This window comes from Rhagoletis zephyria, unplaced genomic scaffold (assembly GCF_001687245.7).
Source record: "Rhagoletis zephyria isolate East Lansing unplaced genomic scaffold, Rhagoletis_zephyria_1.1 Rzeph_scaffold_01524, whole genome shotgun sequence".
NCBI lineage: Eukaryota > Metazoa > Arthropoda > Insecta > Diptera > Tephritidae > Rhagoletis > Rhagoletis zephyria.
This window is the reverse complement of record NW_016158608.1, coordinates 44,006-70,961: the sequence shown is the minus strand read 5'-3', so window position 1 is coordinate 70,961 and position 26,956 is coordinate 44,006. Positions and strand designations below refer to the sequence as shown.

Sequence of the window (26,956 nt, the reverse complement as noted above, 5' to 3'; positions counted from 1 at the left end):
CCCTGGTGCAGGAGTATAGGGCAGTTGTGGCTTTTCGGACCCTTTCATCGATGTTAGGTCCACACTTTAGTTTCCTATCCAGAATTAGACCTTGGTATTTAACCTGATCAGTTCTCTGTAGTGTGGCACCATTCAAAGTGACATTTCCGAGAGATGGACAGATGTGTTTCCTTGTGAACAGTAAAAGTTCTGATTTTGTGGAATTTACTCCCAAACCACGATTTCTGCACCAACGTGAGAGATTGTTTAGTATACCTTGAATGAGAAAAGTTAGGGTTGCTAAATGTTTACCTGTAGCCGTAATAACAATATCATCGGCGTAGGCTACCACTCTGACGCCGTTTCTTTCTATTTCCTTCAGCAAACTGTCAACGGCAATGTTCCGAAGTAGAGGTGAGAGTACACCTCCCTGGGGGGTTCCCCTTGCCGCGTACTTTTTGACGGCGGCATCCCCTAGCTCTGAGTTTATAACCCGATCCCGGAGGAGATTGTTGACAAACGCTATCAACGTGTTGCAAAGTCCAAGTTCCTGGAGCGGTGAAATAACTGCATCCGGACTGATGTTATTGAAAGCACCCTCAATGTCCAAGAAGACAGATAGAGCATACTCTTTGTAGTACAGAGATTTCTCAATGTCAAGGATAAGGCTGTGTAGAGCTGTATCTACACCCTTTCCTTTGTTGTATGCATGTTGGGCAGTAGAGAGATTTGGACCAACTATTTTCCTAATTTGGGTGTCCAATATGCGCTCTAGTGACTTCAGTAAGAAGGACGAGAGGCTGATTGGTCTGAACTCATTGGGTTTGGTGTGCGAAGATTTACCCGCTTTGGGGATAAATACAACTTTTACCTGCGTCCATCTCTGTGGTATATAGGCGAGGCTGATGGCCGCTCTATAAATAGCCATTAGTTTTGGAATAACTATATCCATTGTTTTCTGAAGATCGATGGGTAGGATACTATCGAGACCGGGTGACTTGAAGGGCGAGAAGCTGCAAATAGCTTCCTTGATATCCCCATCAGAAATAGTAGTAAGATGGATTCCCCCGTTTGGGGCAGTGATCTGTAAATTGTTCGATCCTCTGGTGTCGGAACAATCAGGAAAGTGCGTCTGCATGAGGAGCTCAAGCGTTTCGGAGCTGCTGCTCGTCCATTCACCATTCCCTTTGAGCAGGTAGCTAGGCGCGCTTGGGTTTTTCGAAAGGATCTTGCGTAAACGATTTGCCTCCGAGTTGCTTTCTATCGTTTGGCAAAAAGTCTCCCAGGAGGAGCGTTTTGCAGCTCTGACAGCATATTTGAATCTGCGTTGGCAGTCCTTATATTCGTTCCACACATTAGACGCTTTCGCTTGATTAAATTTCATCCTGCATTCCTTCCTTAGGTTCATTATTTCATGCGACCACCATGGTGGTCGTTGCTTTCTCCTTTTTATTTTGGGACATGCTGCTTTTGTAGCTCTTTGAAAAGCCTTCGTGAGCCCTTCTACTTCTGAGTCTAGCATTTGGGTGCTCGCGAGATTTCCAGAGGTTTCAGGCAAAGATCTGATTAGACAGGGCCTGAACACCTCCCAATTTGTTCGTCTGCGGTTCAAGAACGCTCTAGGCGCACAAATCGAGATGTTTAATTTAAAGCTAATGTACATGTGATCGGAGAATGAGTTTTCCCCGGACACATGCCAGTTGCTCACCAATTCCTCACCTCGTCTATTAGCAAAGGATAAGTCGAGCACCTCCCTTCGTAGGGAAGTTACAAAAGTGGGGGTATCCCCAATATTGCATATTCTAAGATTATTGCTTAGTAAAAATTCGAGAAGTAACTCACCTCGATCGTTTGTGTTTGAGCTGCCCCAAATATCATGATGGGCATTCGCATCTGCTCCAATGATTAGCGGGACGTTAGCGGTGTTCGCTCCAATTACTGTCTTCCTGACTAGTGCTGGCGGTGCTGGCTTGTCGTGTGCCATGTAGCTCGAGGCAAGCCAAATTTTCCTTCCGCAGGTTTCCAGGACGGCTACTGTGGTGTCTGCATCGCTGAATTGTATCAGAGAGTAGACATTAATATTTTTCTTTACTAATAAGCAAGACCTTGGTTTACCTCTAACACTTGTGTAGATCAGCTGATAATCTTTACTGCTCAGGCCGCAAACCCGATCTTTGATGACCCAAGGTTCTTGGATGAGCACGATCTCCTCTTCTCTTTGAGCGAGACGGAGGAGTAGTGCGGCTGACGCCGCTTTGCTGTGGTGGAGATTAATCTGTAGAATCCCCACCATTATCTTCGATCTGTCTAGTCGGACGCCCAATGGCCGTACAATTGGCGTCTTCGTCCTCGGGTAATGGAGGAACGTCCTCTTCGTCATCGCCAAGTGTATCAGTCAGCGATCCGGTGTCGTCCGACCCATCGTTGACGGCGATTCGCTCGAAGAGCTCACCCACCGTGTCGCAGCTGGATGCGACTTCGCAGTCCATAGGGCATTCGGTCTCCTCCACGGCGGCCCCAACTGTTTCCGCGGAGGGAGCATTCTTCGACATATCCTGTCGATACACATGGAGGGTCAAAGCTTGAAAGCCATAGTTGATCCTCCAGTTGAGATTGGAGAGGGGTGCAAGTGATTCCTCATTGAAGACAATCACCGCCACTCTTCGTTTGGCTACCGGATCTTCCAGCTTTACAACCTTCCAATCGTGAGTTGGAAGCTCTGGATTGCCTAACTGAATATAGCCCAGAACCTCCGACGGATCGTCATTGTATTCCGGGATCCATGCCCTGGATCTTGGGCGATTTGGAATCTCTTCCCTCTTCACGACAGCTAGTCGTGCACCTGGCCAGGGCTCCCCAATCTTATTGATTGCGGCCTTGTAAAGCTGCGCAGATCTCTCATCGGCGCACTTAATCATTTTGACACCCCGTAACCAACCCGCGTCTGAGCAGCAGGGTGGAGGTCCTACGTTATCACGGAGAACCTCGCGATATACCGCCCACAGCTTTCTGGTTACCAGGTCCCAATTTTGCTGTGTGATCCCACCATCAAGGGCATTCCGATCGATCACAGTACGGACAAGCGATTCCCTCGCCGCATCGTCAAAGGATTTTTTAGGCTCCTTATATGCAGCCATCTGGATGTTAGAAGGCCTTTTTCTCTTCCCCGAGGTCGTTGCTTCTTCCTCCGAGCACTTCCGCTTTTGGAGGTCTGCTTTCGCTTTCTCTCGGTGAATCTCCAGGAAAGATTCTGCCCAAGCTTTCGAGCTGATTTGCTCTTCTGTCAAGTCCTCCTGCTTAACATCTTTCAGCCTATCGATGATACGCAGAGCTGATCTTCTGGTGCGATAGTTTCTCTCAGAGGTTCCTATCGCCTTGGGAGGGGGTTTCGGCGTACAGCCTAAAGGGTTGGCGTTGGGATTCACTTACTTGGTCATGTGAGCCGACTCCGCAAACGTCGAAGCCGATGTTCCTTTTTTAGGAGGAACCTCAGCTGGGGAGGGGACAGCCACAACTGGCTTGTCTTTGGACATGGCCAGCAGAGCTTCCCGAAGGAAGACTGGCAAGGTTTACCATAGCGTCGAGTCCGCCACTTGAGGTGGAGAGTTTGCCATCCTTGACTTGTCTTGAGACAGTGTCCGAGATGACAGCCTGTCCACCTCCAGCGGCTATCGAGGCACCACCACCATCCTGCCTGAGGGCATGGGTGGTGTTGGTGCTTTTAAGATCGGCTTGGGGCCTTGCCGCCGTGCAGGCTTGCCCCGGTTGGGACAGAGTGGAGCTAGACCCTGGCTTTGCCATATGCTTGGCTCCAAAGGGATATTTTGCCAAAGATTGACAGGACCGGCCCGATGGGCTAGGTCGGTTTTTTTTAAGAAGACCTCGTTTATCCGATGCGTGGTTTTTGTTGTTCATTATTCATTCATCATAATCGTCTGCGTTGCTCGACAAGGCAAGCGCGGCAGACCCGAAAATTTGGATGGGGAGAGGGGGAACGTCGACTACAGCAGTCCCCTCTGCCGTAGTAAGGCCATTCTACCTCCTGAGGCGACCCGGTATCAGGAGAGCACCGTACGAATACAGCCGGATACCCCTGGCTGCAAACCATCCAATAGGCACGGTTGCGCGTAACACCCTGGATTAGGGGGGAAAGGGATGGTGGTTAGGGCGGGAATTGGGTGTTTGTGGGATAGGAGGAGGGATCGTAGCGTCGGTGCGGTGATCTTGACATGGCGCAAGGGGAGGCCGCTCAGCCCGTGCAGACCTTGCGGGCACACAAGAGGAGTGGCCATCCAGGCAGTCATATCAAGCTTCCCTCTTAGTTCATGATCATCTAAATCCCCAGAATGGAGGTTTAGATTTTCATTTAAGCCCCATCCCCACGGCAAGGAGACCAACGTGATGGAGAGGTGTCATTTTAATAAACATTAAATAAAATTGGAAGTTTACTGCAGGAAAATACATTAAACTTTTTTAATAAAATCAAAACTTCTAAAATCACAAACATATGTGGTTTTATCTGAAGTTCACAAATATAACGTGGCAACTTTGCTCGTTTGCACATTTTTTGGCCATGAAGCGCCACGATTTTTGTACGGGTGGGTCAATGTGCCTTGAACTCCATTTGTATAGATGCAAAAAAATGATTTTATTTATTTTTGAATATTAAAAATTTCTATACTTCAAAGCGTTTATAAATTTATGTTTACATATATCCACGGATGATTTTTAAATTTTTCCGATGTCTGAGTTAGTGCAAGTCCACTGTACATGTCCATATGTATGTCAACTCAAGTTTGCTTTTAACCCATCTTAACGGAGCAAGTTTAATGTTAATAGAATACAATTTTTATAGTTAATTTTCATGAAAGTTACATGTATCGTCGAGAAGATGTTTTCATGCAGAATTTTAAATGAATTATAATTATTCTCCATATAAAATGTACGAGTATGGCTTTACTAAATGTAAACTTATGCGAAAACCTAAATATTTCGTCAACCTAGGGTTAATTTTGGTGGCGTCGTGGCAACTCGCAGAAATTTAATAATTTGTCTGTGGATGGAGGACGGCGAGGGGAAGACGAAAGCAGATCAATCGTACATATGTATGCACATATTTACATTTATAAATGCATACATATGTATGCATTTGTCGTTTTGGATGAATGAAAAATTTCATATAAGTATGTAGTGATTAAGAGATTGTCATTTCAATAATATGCTGTGGCGTGTATGCTAGAGGCGATGTAACTTTTTGGCGTCTCGCCGTTTGTCTTGGTTTAAATCCCGGTTGGACCAAGTAATTTTTTTTTTTTTTTTTTTTTTTTAATTGTCATATCCATATGCCATTTTAAATTTTACTATTAGCTTTGTTTAAAATAATATAAATTGATATGAAGGTACATACGCATGTATAATTTCACATAATCGCGCAAATTTGCCGAAAGTTACTGCAAGCTTTATTGTAAATGTTTTCACTCAAATATTAGTTATTGGAATTAAAATTTTATGCGAATCCAATTTTTATTCCCATTTTTAGAAAGCGCAAGTATGTATATGTTCATACCACAAAAATTATTTCATAAGTAGTTAATTTTAAACACAAATACGTATATACACTGGCAATCAAAAGTGAGGGCATCCTGTTTTTTGTTTCATATTTGAAATGTTTTTAAGTTAAATTTTTTTTGTTATCTTCGACGGATTTTGCGGTTTTATGCATATAACAAGTGCAATTTGTAACATATAGGTCTAATTTTTTAAATTTATTTGCAAACAAGTAAAAAGTGCAATAAAAAATCATCAAAAATCAACCCTAATTTTTAGCCACTTAAAACTTGATCTTGTCCCACTAGACGTAAAAACCGATCTATCTGCGTACTCAAAACTTTTCTAAAACCCCAGATTAAACAGGTCAAAATTTAGACGAGAATTCGTTGAATTTTTCTAAGTTCTGTGTAAAGTATAAAAATTTGACTTGTATAGTTTTGATTATAGCATGAACCATATTTTTATAAAAAATAACAAAAAAAATTTTAATTTGAAAACATTGCAAATATTAAACAAAAAACACCATGCACTCACTTTTGATTGCCAGTCTATGTATGTACATATGTGTGTAAACTTTATGCAAAATTATCATTATTTGAATTTGTATTTGCATCTTCATAAAAGGAGAACAATTTAAAAAATTTAACAAAAATTACAAATTTATCAAAATTATATGAAGATTTCCCATATTTTCGCCTATTTGCTCGCAACACGAAGAACATCACATTTCATGTTGCTCTACATTGTATTATGTTATCAACATTCAATTCAACAGAATTTCTGTCTTGTTAACAAGCGTTTCTACATTCCGAGGTGTACTTTTCGAAAGCTGTTAATTTTTCGTCTGCGAATAGTTTCCACTGAGTAGAAACAGAGTTTCCTCAGAAGAAACAGTTCAGCGAGCCCGAAAGAACAACCGGTACGATGAGGAGTGTTAAAAAGCTGCAGAGAAAGAATATGCCGCCTACAGGGCCACGCTGCGATCGGGCGCTACGCGAGCCATGTGGGACCGTTATAGGGAACTGGAGAGGGACGCGAGACGTATTTGAAACATTAAGAAGAGAGAAGCCGAAATACATGAGTGCGAAGAGCTTGATATGCTGGCCGACAGGAAAAACNAAAAAGCTGCAGAGAAAGAATATGCCGCCTACAGGGCCACGCTGCGATCGAGCGCTACGCGAGCCATGTGGGACCGTTATAGGGAACTGAAGAGGGACGCGAGACGTATTTGAAACATTAAGAAGAGAGAAGTCGAAATACATGAGTGCGAAGAGCTTGATATGCTGGCCCGAAAATTTTATCAGAGAGTTAGGGGATTTACTGAAAGTTTCAAGACCAGGGCGAACTCCTGTAAGAACTACAATGGCTGATGTCCATAACGTACTTAAATTATGGAGGGAACACTTTTGCACGCTGTTGAGAAGATGAACCCGAGTCCCAAGTCGATGACGATGGAGTCGATGTCCCACCGCCTGACTATGACGAGGGACGAATAGCGATTACGCGGCTGAAAAACAACAAAGCTGCTGGAACTGACGGCCTGCGAGCCCAGCTATTCAAGCACGGCGGCGAGGAGCTGATAAANTACAATGGCTGATGTCCATAACGTACTTAAATTATGGAGGGAACACTTTTGCACGCTGTTGAGAAGATGAACCCGAGTCCCAAGTCGATGACGATGGAGTCGATGTCCCACCGCCTGACTATGACGAGGGACGAATAGCGATTACGCGGCTGAAAAACAACAAAGCTGCTGGAACTGACGGCATGCGAGCCCAGCTATTCAAGTACGGCGGCGAGGAGCTGATAAAGTGCATGCATCAGAATATGGTCTGATGAGCGCATGCCCGACGACTGGGATTTAAGTGTGCTATGGTCAATCCACAAGACAGGGGATCCCATCTTANAGAATATGGTCAGATGAGCGCATGCCCGACGACTGGGATTTAAGTGTGCTATGCTCAATCCACAAGACAGGGGATCCCATCTTACGCGCCAACTGCCGTGGGATCAGCCTTCTAAGCATAGGTTACAAGGTCTTATGCAGTGTATTGTGTGAAAGACTGAAGCCCAACGAGCTGATTGGACCATATCAGTGTGGTTTTAGACCTGGAAAATCCACAATAGATCAAGTATTCACAATACGCCAGACCATGGAAAAGACCCGCGCGAATAGGATCGACACGCTCCATCTATTTGTCGATTTGAAAGCCGCTTTCGACAGCACGAAGAGAAGTTGCCTCCATGCCGCGATGTCTGAATTTAGTATCTGCGCGAAACTAATACGGCTGTGTAAAATGTTGTTGAGCAATACCATCAGCTCTGTCAGAATTGAAAATGATCTCTCCGAGCCATGTGATACCAAACGAGGTTTCAGACAACTTTCGTGTGATTTCTTTAANGATGAGCGCATGCCCGACGACTGGGATTTAAGTGTGCTATGGTCAATCCACAAGACAGGGGATCCCATCTTACGCGCCAACTGCCGCGGGATCAGCCTTCTAAGCATAGGTTACAAGGTCTTATGCAGTGTATTGTGTGAAAGGCTGAAGCCCAACGAGCTGATTGGACCATATCAGTGTGGTTTTAGACCTGGAAAATCCACATTAGATCAGGTATTCACAATACGCCAGACCATGGAAAAGACCCGCGCGAATAGGATCGACACGCTCCATCTATTTGTCGATTTGAAAGCCGCNGATGAGCGCATGCCCGACGACTGGGATTTAAGTGTGCTATGGTCAATCCACAAGACAGGGGATCCCATCTTACGCGCCAACTGCCGCGGGATCAGCCTTCTAAGCATAGGTTACAAGGTCTTATGCAGTGTATTGTGTGAAAGGCTGAAGCCCAACGAGCTGATTGGACCATATCAGTGTGGTTTTAGACCTGGAAAATCCACAATAGATCAGGTATTCACAATACGCCAGACCATGGAAAAGACCCGCGCGAATAGGATCGACACGCTCCATCTATTTGTCGATTTGAAAGCCGCTTTCGACAGCACGAAGAGAAGTTGCCTCCATGCCGCGATGTCTGAATTTAGTATCTGCGCGAAACTAATACGGCTGTGTAAAATGTTGTTGAGCAATACCATCAGCTCTGTCAGAATTGAAAATGATCTCTCCGAGCCATGTGATACCAAACGAGGTTTCAGACAACTTTCGTGTGATTTCTTTAATCTGATGTTGGAGAAGATAATAAGAGCCGCAGAACTAAACCGCTCAGGGGCAATACTTTACAAGAGCGTACAGTTGCTAGCGTATGCCGACGACATCGATACTACATCGATAAAAATAAGGGCTACGTCTGTTCTGCCTTTTCGGGATTAGATAGAGAAGCAAGGCGAATGGGTCTGATGGTNTCTGTTCTGCCTTTTCGGGATTAGATAGAGAAGCAAAGCGAATGGGTCTGATGGTAAACGAAGACAAAACGAAGTATCTCCTGTCATCACACACACAGTCAGCACATACGCGTCTTGGCACACACTGTTGACAGTTACATGTTTGAAAAACTAGACAACATCGTTTATTTGGGTACCAGCATTAACACCAATAATAATATCAGCCTTGAAATCGAACGGAGAATCTTTCTTGCCAACAAGTACTACTTTGGACTGAGTAGGCAATTGAGAAGTAAAGTCCTTTCTCGTCGTATAAAGATCACACTTTATAAGTCGCTCATCATGCCTGTGCTTGTGTATGGCGCAGAGATGGACAATGAAAACAGCTGATGAAACGGCTCTGGGAGTTTTCGAGAGAAAGATTCTGCGAACGATTTACGCGCTGGCGATGGCGAATACCGCGGAGGATTTAAAGTTGAGCTGTATGAGCTTTACAACGATATAGACATAGCGCAGAGAATTAAAATTCAGCGGCTCCGCTGGGATTTCCATGTCGTTCGAATGGACAGAAACGCTGCTGCTCAGAAAGTATTTAACGCGGGCCGCGATGCGAGGAAGAGGAAGGCCTCCTCTGCGTTGGAAACACCAGGTGGAGAAGGACTTGGCTTCACTTGGCATTTCCAATTGGCGTCAGTTGGCACAGAAGAGAAATGACTGGCGTACTGTTTTGGACTCGGCCAAAATTAAGAAGGAGAGAAGTTGACACTAATTTATTATTAAACTGTCTTTTGTGGTAAAACAAAAAAAAAAATCCAAAAGCTTTTCGCCTATCGGCTAGTTGAAGAAAATCGAGCAGAATTGGATCAGACATGTCAACTGAGGTAATAAACAAAATTCCCAGACACTTCGCCCAGAAATCTGTAAGATTTGTCTAAATATTAAAATTTTTACTCAGACATTTGGTCGACTTGTATGATATCAAAAAATGTTTGGCAATTGCGCAGCTGGGTTTTTTCCTAGTGTATGTTTGTATGTACAATATCTCGGAAACAACATGTCCAAGTAGAAAAGTATTGATGCCAATTCAAAGATAATTTGCATACGTTTTTAACGACGTATATGCTATCACAATCAACTTTAACTCAACATGATTTTCTCTATACTATGTAGATACATATGTTAAAAGCGGATTTTATTTCGCTTTCGAAAAAGTGATTATGTGTAGGGACGATGAGAAATAATGTCCCTAGACGTTATTTCCGCTGATCTTAATATACGTCAACGCAAAGCTTGCATGATTTTTAACTTTTCTGACATTAACTAACTTTTGGTTGTGGTCATTGAAATTAATTCCATTACAAAAGTGAGTTTATGTCAATTTATTATTTATTTGCATTATTCCATAAAAAAAATTGCCTCTGTTTTAGTGTTGGTTGGATGGGTGGTCTAGGATATACTGTATGTACAATTTCAATTTTTACTACTACATTTGTTAATATTTTCCCCTATAAAAAACTTTTCTATAAAACGTAATAACTTGTACTTTCAAATAATATAAATTTATATATATTTAAGCCCTAATAATGTAATTTTTTCAAAAAAGATTACTTGATGAAAAATTAGGTTTCTTTTTTTGCTTTTTATTATTCTTGGTCTGAAAACATAAGAAAGCATATAAATTACGTTTAATTAATTATCTTTGTATTGACATCACTAGGTTTTTAATCGGCTATGTAGTAGATTAGATACTTTAAAATATCGAGATTTTAAAATATCGAAAAATATAACCTTAACTTCTTATATCTTATTTAATTTTAACTTGCGCACCGCCTGACGAGCCAAGGGCAATTTCGCCATGTTGAACACCACTTGATACTCTGCCGTGGCAGCCCAACAAGCGATGCATTTTGAGATGGAAATTTTCCGCAGCCTTTTCACAGTTGCACGCAAATCCTTGCGATCAGTTTTTTGTAATTTTATTTCACGCGACGACGGCAGCCACCACGAGATGGCAGCCGCGCAACCACCGAAAGCTTGACCGTTACCATCACGATCTGCCCCTCGAATGTATTCTTTCGAGTACATATGGATGCTTTTCCAACGCTACCTCTTGGATATAAACGCAAACATCAAAGCTGTGCTTTTTTGTGCTCTGATAAAATTTCATATTTTATAAAGTTGTTAACTTTAATAAAGAAAATAATACAAAAAAAAAATGAAGAAACGTTTGGTGCACAATTGAAGATAAGTAGAATATGAAAGTTTCCTATGAATTTGATCAATTTAATTTAATATTCTGAATTGCATTTGCCGAGTCATTTGTTTTATATAATATATTGTTGTTGTCATTTCTGTTGTTTCATCCTTGTCACAGCTCTTTGCGTTGTGTTTATTAAGGGTCAAAATACAGTGTATTAAAAACTGTTCGCTACATATAATTCAAATTGTTATTTACCAGCTGACTGGTTTTTGATACATCGCTTTCAAAACTTGTTTGGATTTTTGCTTCTAATATTTTATATATAAACTAAAAGGTATACATAAATATCATTTTAAACATGTTGTGTAAAAGTGTACAACATTGCCTTCGTCTCAAACGCGTGTATTGATTGTCGTTGTCTTTGAAGTTGAGTGTACAGCGGATGCAGAGAATCTAGAAACAGTTACGCACGAAACCATTGTCAGGGAACTTAGATAGAAAGAGAAGGTGCAAATCGCATATGTCGGTTTGTTGAAGAGTGCTCTCAGAGAGCAGGTGTGTGAGTCGAGTGGTGAATAAATTGGCCGTCTGTGGTGATTGCAGCTTTTCGTCATTAAGCTTTCCTTGCATTGTTGGGCGCATTTTTTGCACGATGTATGGCTCTTCCGTCGGAGCATGGGCGCAGATGAGCGAGATGTTGAAGAATCTCGGTTTGATCCGGATTGTGGCCAGAAGTTCGTCCACAAATCCTACTCCGAATTTGCTCTCCTTTACGTGGCAACTATAGTACACGTCGCAAGGCTCCACGCCTAAAAAGGGGGTCTCATCCGAGGCTGCTTTTTGTTTTCATTGGGCAGGGTTTTAACGTGGCGGAACCCAAACCCAGCGCACGCGAATTTTTACACCTTCCACATAAATTAACCAAAATTCCATCATATTTAATGACTGGGCTCAAATTTTTTGAAAGTTTTGGACGTTATAGTGATCCAATCCTCCGCATATTTTGTATTTACGTTTTCTAATAAAAGAGACAGTACAAACTTAATTTCATAGAAATCTGATGAAATTTAGTGTTTCCGCCCACAAAGTTGGAAGGCGTGGCAATTATTCCATCTCGACAAAATTTCATAATTCCCTATTTCTAAGTAAAATTAGAGCACATGTCAAGTTTCAACGAATTTTCGTGGATGTTTAATATTATTTCCACCTGCTTCCATATAGTCGAAACACTGTACGTCGGTTAGATGTCAATATGTCTATATGTTTCTCTGATCGATACCGGCCAGCAATCATAAACATTTCAGACTTTTTTGCCGACGAATCTGATGGATATTTAACAGATGTCTGGCAATTTTTCCAGCTGGGAAGTAACATGATTTTTCTAAGAGTGTCGTTTTTGGTTTTTCCATGTATGCGATTTCAAATTTTGAACAGAAAAACTATTTTTTTTTAAATAAACTTAACATAAGTCTAGTCGCACTTTCATCAACATACGTTTCAATTTCATTGTTGTAGTAACTGTCGGGTTCCCAATATCGACTCTGGTTAGATTGCATTCCGATTACGAATACAGGGCTTTCAGCGGAGTACCTTTCAAATCATTGGAATTAACTAAATTTAATAAGTTAACAAGTATTTACTAACATTTTTCATTTTAAAATCACTCAAGTTTGTGCATTTTTAAATTTACCGAACTTGTTTATTCAAATTATCGTCGACAAAAAACCCAACCATGTGCCACAATCATAAGTGTTTCCTAATTGCAAATTCTTGCCGGCAAAATTTTTTCCAGCTTGAATTTGCAACTTCTCTCCAAGAACTAGCCTTTCTACTTGTGATTTATTTACATAAATAAAACATGTGAAATTTAGTTGAAACAGTTAAGCCGTTTTTTGCCAATTTAGCCGGTTGGTCCAAAAAGTTCTGGCAACACTGGCTTCAACAGTCGCAATGGCTGTGTGAGCAGAGCACTGGTGTGCCATTCGAGAGATCCGGAAAATTATCTTTTTCCTTTTCTTATTTAATTTTTTTCCTTTTTCAATTTTTATAAACTGTCTATATTGAATTTTTTTGCCTTTTTGATCAAATTTCTTTTGATTTATAGATTTTATTATATACTAAAAATAACTTGATTGTATAATAATAAAAACCATGATACAAAAAAGAAGGTAGTTTCAATAAACAACTTTTGACGGATAATACAATTTTTTTAAGGTTTCATAAATTGTGAGTATTATCAACGGCCTTGCGACTTTGATAATATTAAAACAATAAATCGGAGTATTTTCCTTCCCATATTTATACCAATGTAATAATATTTCAAATCAAAACCCATTACCAGTGCTTGGTATTTTTTTTACTTACGTAGCTCGCACTATTTTTATTAGAAATATAAAGCAGAGACCCAGAATAATAATTATTTTATTGTTGGATTTTTAAATAGGTCATCAAAATTTTCGTAAGAATTATAAGTCTTTTGATAATAATTATGCGTGAGAAATTTTTTAAGTCATCGATAACTATTCTTTTCAAAATAATTATCAGCGAGATAAATATTTTAAGTCTTCAAAGACCTNTCTTTTCAAAATAATTATCAGCGAGATAAATATTTTAAGTCTTCAAAGACTTTTATTTTGAGGCTTATTTTGAGAAATCTTATCTTAATATAATGATTATTGATTGACTTTTATTCGTTTCTCTTATAATATTTAGTTATGTCTCTGATATAAAGTATTAAAGACGAGTTCATGGTAATTGCTCGTTTTATTTTATAATAAAAACCACGCGCAATGCTGTTTTTTTTCATTTTCTTATTTCTTGCGATTTAAAAATCTAATTCTAAAGAATATTCTTTCCAAATAAAACCTTTTTATATTTTGGCTCAAATTTAATTTTAATTTCTCATGAGATTTTGCAAAAAATTAGGGTTTGTGATTAGCGTATCACCATTAACTTTCACAAATTTTGAATTTAAAGTTTCTAATATATGCAAAAACCCTGAAGTCGACTTGAACACACCGCTAAACAATTAACATATCGTCGTTTAAAGTACAAAGTCGGAAACTTAGTCATCAACCCCATTTACGAAATTATGTCGCCGGCATAATTTTCAAGTCCATCATATTCCACATCTTTGAATGTACTGATAAAATCTTCTGCTTTGAAAAAAAATTNAGTACAAAGTCGGAAACTTAGTCATCAACCCCATTTACGAAATTATGTCGCCGGCATGATTTTCAAGTCCATCATATTCCACATCTTTGAATGTACATTGTCATTAAATGGAACTACCTTCTTTTTTGTATCATGATAAAAACGATCTAATGTATTTGCCTGAACGATTTTCATATAAATAAAATAAAATTTTATTAACGAAAGGTTGATTTTGAAGAACAAATAGAAACGAAGATAGTTGGAAGGGTTGATTCCAGTGAAGAGCAAAACATTTATGAAGAAGCAGGAGTAGAAAATTCACAGAACCTTAGAACTTAGGTGTGGTAGAATTGCTTGCAATAATTACTTAAGTGGCGACTTAGAATAAACAGTAAAGTTAGTAATGTCGCGAGATGATAATGAGAAATGGTTGAAATCAATGAAATGTGAATTTGAATCACTTATGTCAAAAGGAACTTGGATTTTGGAAGATAGACCAAAAGATGCACCAGTTATTAAAAGTAAATGGATATTTACTGTAAAAGGAGATCAATATGGCAATATTGAAAGGTACAAATCAAGATTGGTCGCAAAAGGATGTAGCCAGAAGTATGGTGTTAATTATTCTGAAACTTTTTCCCCTGTCACTCGGTACTCAACAGTACGGTTAGTCCTAGCATTAGCTGCAGAATTTGGACTACATTTACAACAACTTGATGTTACAACTGCTTATGTAAACGGATATATTGACACAGGTATATATATGGACCAACCTGAAGAATTCGTGAGTACGACATTTCCGAATAAAGTATGTAAATTACGAAAGGCGTACGGTTTAAAGCAATCTGGAAGGAAATGGAATGAGAAGTTGGATAAAATTTTGCAGCAAATTGGTTTTTCTCGGAACAAAGTAGATCCTTGTGCGTATACAAGATACACGAAGGAGCACAAGGTTATTCTAATAGTACACGTTGATGATATACTTATTGCATGTTTAAAGGAGGAAACCTTAAATTTAATTAAGCAAGAAATAAGTTTACGAATTGAAATTGTTGATAAAGGATCCGTAGGTCATTTCCATTCCTTTGAATTGAATGGGTTACTGCATACTCAGAATAATAATAATAGATTGGCGCTTACACATATGTCAGTGTTTGGCCGAGTTCTCCTCCGATTTGTGGCGCGTTGATGTTGTCACACAAAGGGGAGGGGCCTACGGTTCTACGCCGACTCCGAACGGCGATTGTATTTTTATGAGAAGCATTGTATTTTTATGGCAGAAACACACTCGGAGGTTTGCCATTGCCTGCCGAGGGGCGACCACTGTTAAGAAAAAACCTTTTTTCTAAATTTGTTTGTGATGTTGCTCTGACCAGGGTTTGAACCCAGACCCCGCGAAGTGGAAGCGCGCACTGCTTACCACTACACCCCAGCGGCTGCATACTCAGAATATTTTAAAAAAATCTAATTAAAAAGCTCAAAATTTTTATGAAACTTTGTCGAATTTTGATAATTTTTGTACAAAGTTTGAAATTTTGACTTACGTGGTCTTTGTTAGATAACGAGTCACACATTCATAAAAAGTAATATACATTAAATAATCGAAAGTGGAATAGCCAAAGAAAGCTAAACTGTCTCTTCCCTTTTTATATTTTTGCCACTCCATCTACAGCTTTTGTTTTTCATATCCACGGTTTGTTTGAAGGTATTAGTATTACTTTTTATAATTTCATTAATTATATTATTATATTATTAATAAGGATGCCGGCTATGTTTATAGCACTAGTATATTCTATGTCCTTTGTGATAAACAAGTAGACAGGGAGAGGCTTAATAAATGAATAAAGAAAACACTGAAAATCGGGACTTAATCGGTACAAATATGTAAAATCGGGACGCTTGTATGCCCCGACTTTTGAAACATATTCAGCTGGACAATTTTCTCAAAATCGGTACTGTCCCGCCAAAATCGGTACGAATGGTCACCCTATTTACGCACCAAGATTAATTCGATCCATTTGCAAAATTTATCCACCAAAACCAGGAGGCACATGTTGACTTCTTTCGAGCGATGGGGTGGGCGGATGAAATCAACGGTAACGATTACCCATGGTCGTGAGCACTGCATCGTTTTCGGCCTTATACGGCGGAGAGAGGCACCCACGGACGTGGTTGCCCAATGTGCGGCACATTCCGGGCCAGTAGTAATATTGTTGCGCGCGTTCAAGGGCTTTCTGAATGCACTGAATTTGGTGACATTCCAAAAAGTCCGCTAGCTCTGTTCTTGCTCCTCGTTGAAGTGCGCTCTCTCTGTCTTTGCAGTTTATTGTGTAACAATTTCAGATACAGCGAGTTGAAATTTCGACATCACGGGGTATTCTCTGAGTCTTGCAAAGCCCTTGCACGGATCGCACGGGTAGAAAAGCTGTCCCATACGAAAACCGGTTTTTACAATGCAACCCGTGTAATCTGTGCACCGTGCAAGGGCTTTGCAATACTCAGAGAAAAGCCCTATTATGTGTATTAATTTTTATCTGACAAAACTAATATTTTGTGATGGAAGTACAAAGTGATTTACAAATATTGGTGTATCTCTATTTTCTTTGCTCAACTCGCTATGCAAGTTAATGTTCATACAATGCATAAGTACTTACGCTTTACTTCGCTAATTTAAAAAATAGTAAATCACATATATGTAGATGTATGTATTATATTTGTATACTGTTTTAATATAATTGTAATTTTTTGAATTTAGCAATTCCTGAGATTCAACACGCGGACATTTTAGAAAAACACAGCTTCGAATCAGTGCCACTAAAATATGAAATTATCGCCAAAGGGATCCCTAAACCGGAAGCTCTGTGGTATCATGACGGCAAGCCAATTCATGCTGACAATCGTGTGGCAACTTTTGTTGACGGTGTAAGTTTTACGTTTTTATAATTGTTTTTAAGGGATGTTAATATAACAGACTTTTACAGGACAAATATAGACTGGAGATAAAAGAACTTGAACTTTCAGACGCCGGTGAATATAAAGTAATAATCAAAAATAAATGTGGTGAAAAATCCTTGCAAGGAGTTCTTTCTTTATCTGGTACATATAAAAAAATTTCAAACCATCCTGAAACTTATAAAACAATACAAAATTATTTTCAGGTGTTGCAGAGTATCGAAAGCCTCTTCTGAAAAGTGGTTTACGCGATATTACTACTAATAAAGGGCACTCGTTAGCAATACCAATTGTATTCACTGCAGATCCTCAGCCTAAAATTACATGGCTCAAAGATGGGAAACCTTTGAAGGAACAAGACAATTGTAATATAAATGAAACTGTGAAGGATATTGAAAATGGTCTCAAGGAATACACGTATACCTTAAATTTCGATGAATGTAAGTAATATTGACATATATACTATACATATTATAGAAAACCAGTTTAAGTTTGCAACCTATGTTTTTGACGCGCTTTCTTCTTTGTAATATTCTTATTTCATTTTATGCGAGTGTCATTATTAACGCTGGCAAAGAACTTGCAAATTCCCTTTCGTAAGCAGAGTTTTATTACAACTTCTTTGCTTTCTATGGTCTTTGACTTTGCTCGGTAGCAAGTACTAGAAACACAAAGCAGAAACGAAAAACGCATACATCTCCAGTAAAAAGTCAGGACTAAAACGCAATTGCGGAATTCCTTCTCTAGTAAATGGAGCACCTTACCATCTCCATGATTTCCTTAATTATTTTTTATTTGAAAGGAACCCAATTGTGAAGCATTTCGTTTCCGCTTGCGGGAGAACAGCTGGAAGAAGGACTTATTTTTTATGCGTAACTTTTATATTATTATTATTAATAATAAAAAAGAAAAATTATACGTCGGATCGTGGCCGCTGTGGTGTAGTGGTAAGCAGTGCGCGCTTCCACTCCGCAGCACCTGGAATCAAGCCCTGGTCAAAGGAACATCGCAAACAAATTTAGAAAAAATGTTTTTTCTTAACAGCGTTCGCCCCTCGGCAGGCAATGGCAAACCTCCGAGTGTATTTCTGCCATGAAAAACAGCTTCTCATAAAAATACAATCGCCGTTCGGAGTCGGCGTAAAACTGTAGGTCCCTCCCCTTTGTGTGACAACATCAAGGCGCACGCCACAAATCGGAGGCTCGGCCAAGCTCTAACATATTATTATTATCTAACGCAGGCTTACCCAAATCGGGTGCCGCAAACGTATGCCTGGGGTGCCGCTAGTGGCTAGAGTAGTCGTGCGGGCAAATTCTTTAAGCTTCCCATACACAACGCAAGCGGTTTGATAAAACTTCAACATGGCGGCCAGAGAATCAAAAAATTTAGATTTGTATTAAAATTTTTAAAGCTATAGACAAATTTGTACAGAAAAATGGTTAGAAATGGAGCAAGTGTGCGGATATTTGCTGAAATTAAAATATATCTCTAGTTTTTTTCTACCACGTCGAGAGTTTGTTTAATTGGAGACATCTATATTTTAGAATGTCTAGCAATTTGCATGAAAACCCCATAAATATACAAAGTAAATCAGAAAAACAAAGTAAATCGAAGTTAACGCTAAGAAAATTGATAAAAGTTAATTTCTTAGCGTTAACGCGCGTTAGCAGCGTTAACTCTGAGGAACATCCTCAGCTGGATAACAACCCGTTTTCATGTGACCCGAGAAGTAAACCTACTTGGATGACAAATTAAGTTTTTGAAAACCTTCTGGACATCAGTGAAGACAGCACTTTGAATATTAAATACTACGAAGGGAGCCAAGAGAGTTCTGTATGCAAGTGTATGCCGAAAACACTGCTTTTGGCAAAATTTGCATAAAAAATACTAGTGACTTTTACTTTTACATTTATATGTGACCGCTGAAACTCAATGCCAGCGAACGACGAATTTTTCGGCGCGAATGTTCGCTGTAAAAACTAAAATACACTGTCGTATATGAGGACGCGCACAACCAAAGCAAACGACGTCTTTCGCCCGACGACTGTTCGCGACGATATATGAATTTACAAGCGGGCCCATGCGCAGACTGCGCAGACAGAAATACACAGTAAACTCATCCCTCTTTGTAGCCACAGATAAATAAAAGCAGACTGTTCTAATAGTTCGCGGAAATAGTAAACAGAATTATTCTTATAAACCCCTTATTTTTATTATACATATATTACAAAGCATGAATGAGATTTATAGTACATCAGAACTTATACTTATTAGGTACATAAAAACATATTACAAACTGACTGATATATGAGTGTCATGAGTTGAGGTAAACATGGTGTTACTTAAAATATATCTTTGTATACAATATTTGAGGTGAAAAAATATTCAGAATTAACTTTTTGACTAAATATTTTTTTAACTGAAACAATAATATCTGAGCTAAGGGAGCGGTGCGAGAGAGACAACTTTCAGTTTATCGAACCTTTAATTATTGAATTATGTGTGCGCTAACCACTGTCGTATACGGTGTATGCGATACTGCAGTCACAATAGTGCTTCAGTACAAAATACCTTTAGTGTGGCTTAACAATGGTAAATTAAAAACAAAAATAAAATTACAAATTTCTTGACTTCAGAGGTGTTATGACCATTAATATTACCTAATAACCACTCAGGGGACCTCTGAATTTTCAAATGACACCTCATTAGTGGTATTGCTTACATGGAAAAGTAGAAAAAGGGAAACTAACAAAAAAAACACCTTAGAGAAATAATATATAAGATGTGTGCGCCCACCACTGTCGTATACCGTGTATGCGATGCTGCAGTAACAATAGTGTGGCTTAACTATGGTAAATTAAAAACAAAAATAAAATTAAAAATTTCTTGACTTCAGAAGTGTTATGACAATTAATATTACCTAATAACCACTCAGGGGACCTCTGAATTTTCAAATGACACCTCATTAGTGGTATTGCTTACATGGAAAAGTAGAAAAAGGGAAACTAACAAAAAAAACACCTTAGAGAAATAATATATAAGATGTGTGCGCCCACCACTGTCGTATACCGTGTATGCGATGCTGCAGTAACAATAGTGTGGCTTAACTATGGTAAATTAAAAACAAAAATAAAATTAAAAATTTCTTGACTTCAGAAGTGTTATGACAATTAATATTACCTAATAACCACTCAGGGGACCTCTGACTTTTCAAATGACACCTCATTAGTGGAATTGCTTACATAGAAAAGTAGAAAAAGGGAGACTAACAAAAAAACACCTTAGAGAAATAATATATAAGATGTGTGCGCCCACCACTGTCGTATACCGTGTATGCGATGCTGCAGTAACAATAGTGTGGCTTAACTATGGTAAATTAAAAACAAAAATAAAATTAAAAATTCAGGGGACCTCTGACTTTTCAAATTACACCTCATTAGTGGTATTGCTTACATAGAAAAGTAGGAAAAGGGAGACTAACAAAAAAACACCTTAGAGAAATATTATATAAGATGTGTGCGCCCACCACTGTCGTATACGGTGCATGCGATGCTGCAGTCACAATAGCGCTTCAGTACAAAATACCTTTAGTGTGGCTTAACTATGGTCAATTAAAAACAAAAATAAAATTACAAATTTCGTGACTTCAGAGGTGTTATGGCCATTAATATTACCTAATAACCACTAAGGGGACCTCTGACTTTTCAAATGACACCTCATTAGTGGAATTGCTTACATAGAGAAGTAGAAAAAGGGAGACTAACAAAAAAACACCTTAGAGAAATCATATATAAGATTTTTTTTGTCGTCGCTGGCGGCAGCGAAAAAATACGATCCATTGTGGCCATATGCTAAATATTTTCTGGTTTTAGAATCGAAATTAAAAAATACTGTATTAGTTTTTGTTCAGAATTAATAATCTTTTAGTTTGTAAACATTTTAATTGTACCTTGTCATAAGCAGCTGAATTTGTTGTCGCCGTAGTTGTGTTTTACTGAGCGAAAGCTGGTGTCGTCTACTAGGCGAAAATGCGTCGTTTGCCGGTATTGTGTTTCAACGGTGACACCGCATTTTGGATAAATGCTTACGTAAAAAACAAATACACCAGCAAGCTTTCAGCGTCAAATGATTTCAGGGTAAAATTGTCAAAGCTCCCAATAAACTTAAAGGAAATAATGAAATCATCAAAACAATTTCAGTCCTCAAAAGAAAGCTAAAGGAGCATAAAGTTGCCATTGTTTTTTCTTGTTTTCGTAGATATTTGAAGCGTAGCACAACAAGGGTGCCGCGGTGAAAATAGTTCGGGAACGTCTGATCTAACGGGCTGTCCAGTCCTTGCCTTCCTTAAAGCTAAAAAATAGCAAACATCTCTGCGCACTCAGCTACAGCCGCAAGATCCCATTTCACTTGGTTAGAAGCTGTTCAGTAATATCTTATGAAGGGAAGGCCTTCACAAAATAGCTTCTGGGATGCAAATGTGTTCTCAAATGTTTCTTTGAATCAAATTTGTAACAATCGTTCAAGCAAACTTATTTTCAAAGTTGTGTACTCATGCCAGTTTATTTGCATAACACGTTGCCTCCTCACTTCTCGAGAAGGAATACTGGAAGCAATCTGTGTGTAGTGATGTTGAAATGGGCAATACACTTGCTTATCAGCTGTTCTCTAATACCTTATGAAAGGAAAGCCTTGACAAAGTAGCCTATGGGTATATACAAATATACACACATACATATTTTCCCACTGTGAGAAAGGAGTGCATTTCTATTTTCGATAGAAAAAAATNTGCAATTTATTGTTACAAATTACCATCATTTAGGTACAAACAAACACGGATATCATAGAAATCTGTTTCAAAGCAACAATAAATGTTAAAAATAAATAACTAAATTCTACAAAAGAATTCCAGGCTATTTAAAATTTTTCTGATTTTTATACCCGAGCGCCCTGCACCTACCTGCCTACGACCATGCTTACACCTTTTCACTATCACACTTAACTTTACTTACTAAGTAGTGTTTGCCACAATATGAATGGCCAAGTACAGGGCGTAAAATAATAACTGTCGCAAAGGTTTTTTGAGAAATAAAAGAGTCCTTTAAAGATTTTGCGAAAAAAAGTATTTTTGCTAACTTTATAAATAGTTTACTTTAATTTTATTAATTAGTTTTAAAACTTTAATCCTTATTTCCATTTGCCAGCTTTGGGAGATAAGTACATGCTTTTTTCGGGTGTATTTTACAAAGGAGCCAAATGGAGGAAATTAGCCTATGGTTACAGAAGATATTGTCACTACACGCGAATNTTACTTTAATTTTATTAATTAGTTTTAAAACTTTAATCCTTATTTCCATTTGCCAGCTTTGGGAGATAAGTACATGCTTTTTTCGGGTGTATTTTTTCTTAGATTTGGTATAAAAAAAAAAACTGTATGTATAGGATTGGTCGAGTGAATGGCTTCCTAATCACCAGTTCCGAGTCCTTTCGATTGCTGAGTATGAGGCCTTATGTTGGACAAAAGCCGGTGTACAAAGGAGCCAAATGGAGGAAATTAGCCTATGGTTACAGAAGATATTGTCACTACACGCGAATAAAGGCGCGCTAGTGTTTTGAAGGCGAAAAAAGGCGCGTAAAAAATTTTGCGAAAAAAGATGCTTATGAAAAACTTCGGCGAAGTATGTTAAGAGTAATGTGACCAACTGTTTCATAGCTCAAAGAAGTACGGCTTAGGTTGGGTTAGGTTGACGCCGCGAGCCGATTACGAAATTTCGATTGCGGCTAATCTCGATCCCTGGGAGCCCAATATTTGTCCAGAAGTGCGAGCCAAAACGCATTCATCTTAGCCTCGCGAAGGTTGGACAGTCTAAAAGAAAGTGTGGAGATTATTCCACTTCATATTCCTCTTGACAGCTGATACAAAACGATCAGTTGAAATTCATAGTCTCACCGCATAAATATCAATTGCACAATGACCAGTCAGAACCCCCATCACTAGGTGTTTTAAAGTGCCCTATAAAAATATTTGCTGCAGCAGAGAAACGTCTTCTTTCCCTTTTTTATGACACAAAAGGACCCGGTTTTCCGGGAAGACAGTCTCGAGGAATCGCGTATCTTATGTACGGATCTATCAGTCTCTTTAGCGTTTTTAGAAAAACGAAGAGACCGATAGGCCTAAAATCCCTGGGAGAAATATGAGAGCCTTTTCCAGCCTTCGGGATGAACGCAACATTGACCAACCTTCAAGCCTTGGGGATGAACCCGGTCCTCACACAGTTCGCATAAATAGGACCCAACCAATTGCACAACACCTTCAGAGCCCTTTGAAGCTGCGAAGGTATGATGCCATTGGTCCTCGGCGACTTTAATAGTTTGAACGAAATTAACACCCAGGCCATGTGACGATCGTCTAGAAGATCGGAGGAGTACAGGACCTGGGGGAGATTATGTAACCAGTTAGCGACAATGTTAGAATCGCTATCGCACTTTTTGACGCAAATCATTTATATCATGCGTCAAAAAGTGCGATAGCGATCCGAAAATTGTCGCAACTGGTTACAGAATCTCCCTCCTGAAGTACAAAACATCGCAAAGAAGTACATTTGAATGTACTTCGAAGTACGAAGTACAAGAGCGAAAAAAGAAGTACTGTACTTCCAAAAGAAGTACGGTTGGTCACATTAGTTAAGAGTCTTTGACGCTGAAGTTTTTTTATGCGTCTTTTTTCGCCGTCATTTTTTGAGCTCGCGCCTTTATTCGTGTCTAGTGACGATATGTAATAAAGTAACCGACGAAGACTTGCGTGCCGCTTGAGCTTTTCTCCCAAAGTGTTTACCGATGGTAAACGCAAATGAAGGTTANAAAGGCGCGTAAAAAATTTTGCGAAAAAAGATGCTTATGAAAAACTTCGGCGAAGTATGTTAAGAGTAATGTGACCAACTGTTTCATAGCTCAAAGAAGTACGGCTTAGGTTGGGTTAGGTTGACGCCGCGAGCCGATTACGAAATTTCGATTGCGGCTAATCTCGATCCCTGGGAGCCCAATATTTGTCCAGAAGTGCGAGCCAAAACGCATTCATCTTAGCCTCGCGAAGGTTGGACAGTCTAAAAGAAAGTGTGGAGATTATTCCACTTCATATTCCTCTTGACAGCTGATACAAAACGATCAGTTGAAATTCATAGTCTCACCGCATAAATATCAATTGCACAATGACCAGTCAGAACCCCCATCACTAGGTGTTTTAAAGTGCCCTATAAAAGTATTTGCTGCAGCAGAGAAACGTCTTCTTTCCCTTTTTTATGACACAAAAGGACCCGGTTTTCCGGGAAGACAGTCTCGAGGAATCGCGTATCTTATGTACGGATCTATCAGTCTCTTTAGCGTTTTTAGAAAAACGAAGAGACCGATAGGCCTGAAATCCCTGGGAGAAATATGAGAGCCTTTTCCAGCCTTCGGGATGAACGCAACATTGACCAACCTTCAAGCCTTGGGGATGAACCCGGTCCTCACACAGTTCGCATAAATAGGACCCAACCAATTGCACAACACCTTCAGAGCCCTTTGAAGCTGCGAAGGTATGATGCCATTGGTCCTCGGCGACTTTAATAGTTTGAACGAAATTAACACCCAGGCCATGTGACGATCGTCTAGAAGATCGGAGGAGTACAGGACCTGGGGGAGATTATGTAACCAGTTAGCGACAATGTTAGAATCGCTATCGCACTTTTTGACGCAAATCATTTATATCATGCGTCAAAAAGTGCGATAGCGATCCGAAAATTGTCGCAACTGGTTACAGAATCTCCCTCCTGAAGTACAAAACATCGCAAAGAAGTAGATTTGAATGTACTTCGAAGTACGAAGTACAAGAGCGAAAAAAGAAGTAGTGTACTTCCAAAAGAAGTACGGTTGGTCACATTAGTTAAGAGTCTTTGACGCTGAAGTTTTTTTATGCGTCTTTTTTCGCCGTCATTTTTTGAGCTCGCGCCTTTATTCGTGTCTAGTGACGATATGTAATAAAGTAACCGACGAAGACTTGCGTGCCGCTTGAGCTTTTCTCCCAAAGTGTTTACCGATGGTAAACGCAAATGAAGGTTAAAATTTAAAAACTTATTGATAAAATTTAAGTCAAATCTGTGGATAATTAACAATAAACTTCTTTTGTGCAAAATATATAAAGTTCCCTTTTATTTTTCAATAAAACCTGTGCAACAGTTATTATTTTACGTCCTGTATATGATAAAATATTAATAGCTGGAAAAAGGAGTACAAAAGAAGTACAAAACTAAGAAAGGAGAACATTTCCAGATATTTTTTTTTTGGGAGTACAAGGGAGTACATTACAACAAAAAGAAGTACGTTTACTCCCAAAAGCAGTACGTCTGGCAACCCTAATTACGCCTTATGTTATCAGTTACAAAATAACGTGCCGCCAAAGTTATTTCCGAAAGCCTTCCTACTCCGAGCAACTGCACTACATTCTGACTTTCTTGGTAACGCGGCTTAGNTTTTTTTTTGGGAGTACAAGGGAGTACATTACAACAAAAAGAAGTACGTTTACTCCCAAAAGCAGTACGTCTGGCAACCCTAATTACGCCTTATGTTATCAGTTACAAAATAACGTGCCGCCAAAGTTATTTCCGAAAGCCTTCCTACTCCGAGCAACTGCACTACATTCTGACTTTCTTGGTAACGCGGCTTAGAAGTACATATATACATCTGATACCAAATGTACATTCTAAATTCCTTCTTCCATAAGGCCTTTGTTAAAGTAAGGGAGATTCGGCAGGGAAGTCATAAAGACCGCCGGGTTACTTATAAGTTGCTAATAAGACATTATTACGTGCTCCTGTTTTCTACGGGGTTAGGGTGGCCTAATAAAAAGTAAAACCGGAATTTTTATGCTCTCACCCCTAGGATTGTTCTAGAATCTAAATCGAAAAACTCTGTTTTTAATCAAAAAATACTTCAAAGTCGCTGAAAGTTTCCAATGTGTTTTAAATGAGAAAAAAATTTTCGTAGTACATGATCATCGCCTAAGATTTTTCAATCGGGGAACTGTTTCTCTTATGGAGCCTTCAAAGAATAATGTCAAATTGTTTATTTAAACATTTTTTAAAAAAGCAAAAAACACAAGGAAGCGTTGAAATATGTTTCTTACTACTTTGTTTTAATTTTGGCACGATTTTTAATAAAAAGCATAAATTTAGACTTTCAGCAGTGGTTTCATGCAATTTCTAGTCTGTTTCAAAAAAGTTATTTTTTATTTACAACGTTTTATCAAATTACGCTGTATAAGGTGGGTTTTGTCGAAGGCTGAGGTACGCTCAGCCGCTCCAGAGTCCAGCGAAGGTCTCACTAACACCCACCAAATAAAACAAAATGATTTGTGTAAGTTAAAAGAAAACGGATGTTCTTTATAACGATTTTATTTAATATATTCACAAGACACTGCGATGTTACTCGCTCTGGTGCAAATGACTTAATCCCCGACTATCAAGCGATGTCGCTTTATCAAACCGCTGTCAGCATTAACCGGTACGTTGGGATGAGCAGCGGCTTCCTAGCGGTCATCCTCCAGTGTCGTTGCTAAGCATATGCTAAGGTATGTCCGGTTGTTGTTGCTTTAGTGTACCGGGAGTTTTGGCAATGCAGTAACATGTTGTGAAGTGGGTGTCGTGCGTTCTTGCCATGCGTTCAGACGGCCAAGCCAAGCGCTATCACTAAGCGTGTGTCATCTTCTAATATTGTTGCTAAGCAGATGCTAAGGTATGTCAGGTTTG

At 39.2% G+C, this 26,956-nt stretch overlaps 1 protein-coding gene across 1 annotated transcript in view; it reads left to right on the top strand.

Moving 5' to 3' along the window:
* LOC108364318 (muscle M-line assembly protein unc-89-like) overlaps nt 1-26,956 on the top strand; it is a 74,877-nt gene that overhangs the window by 17,320 nt on the left and 30,601 nt on the right. Inside the window, exons 6-8 of the mRNA XM_017617955.1 lie at nt 16,981-17,147; nt 17,207-17,321; nt 17,384-17,617. Of these exons, the coding sequence (XP_017473444.1) occupies nt 16,981-17,147; nt 17,207-17,321; nt 17,384-17,617 (516 nt within the window). The remainder of the gene's footprint in view (nt 1-16,980; nt 17,148-17,206; nt 17,322-17,383; nt 17,618-26,956) is intronic.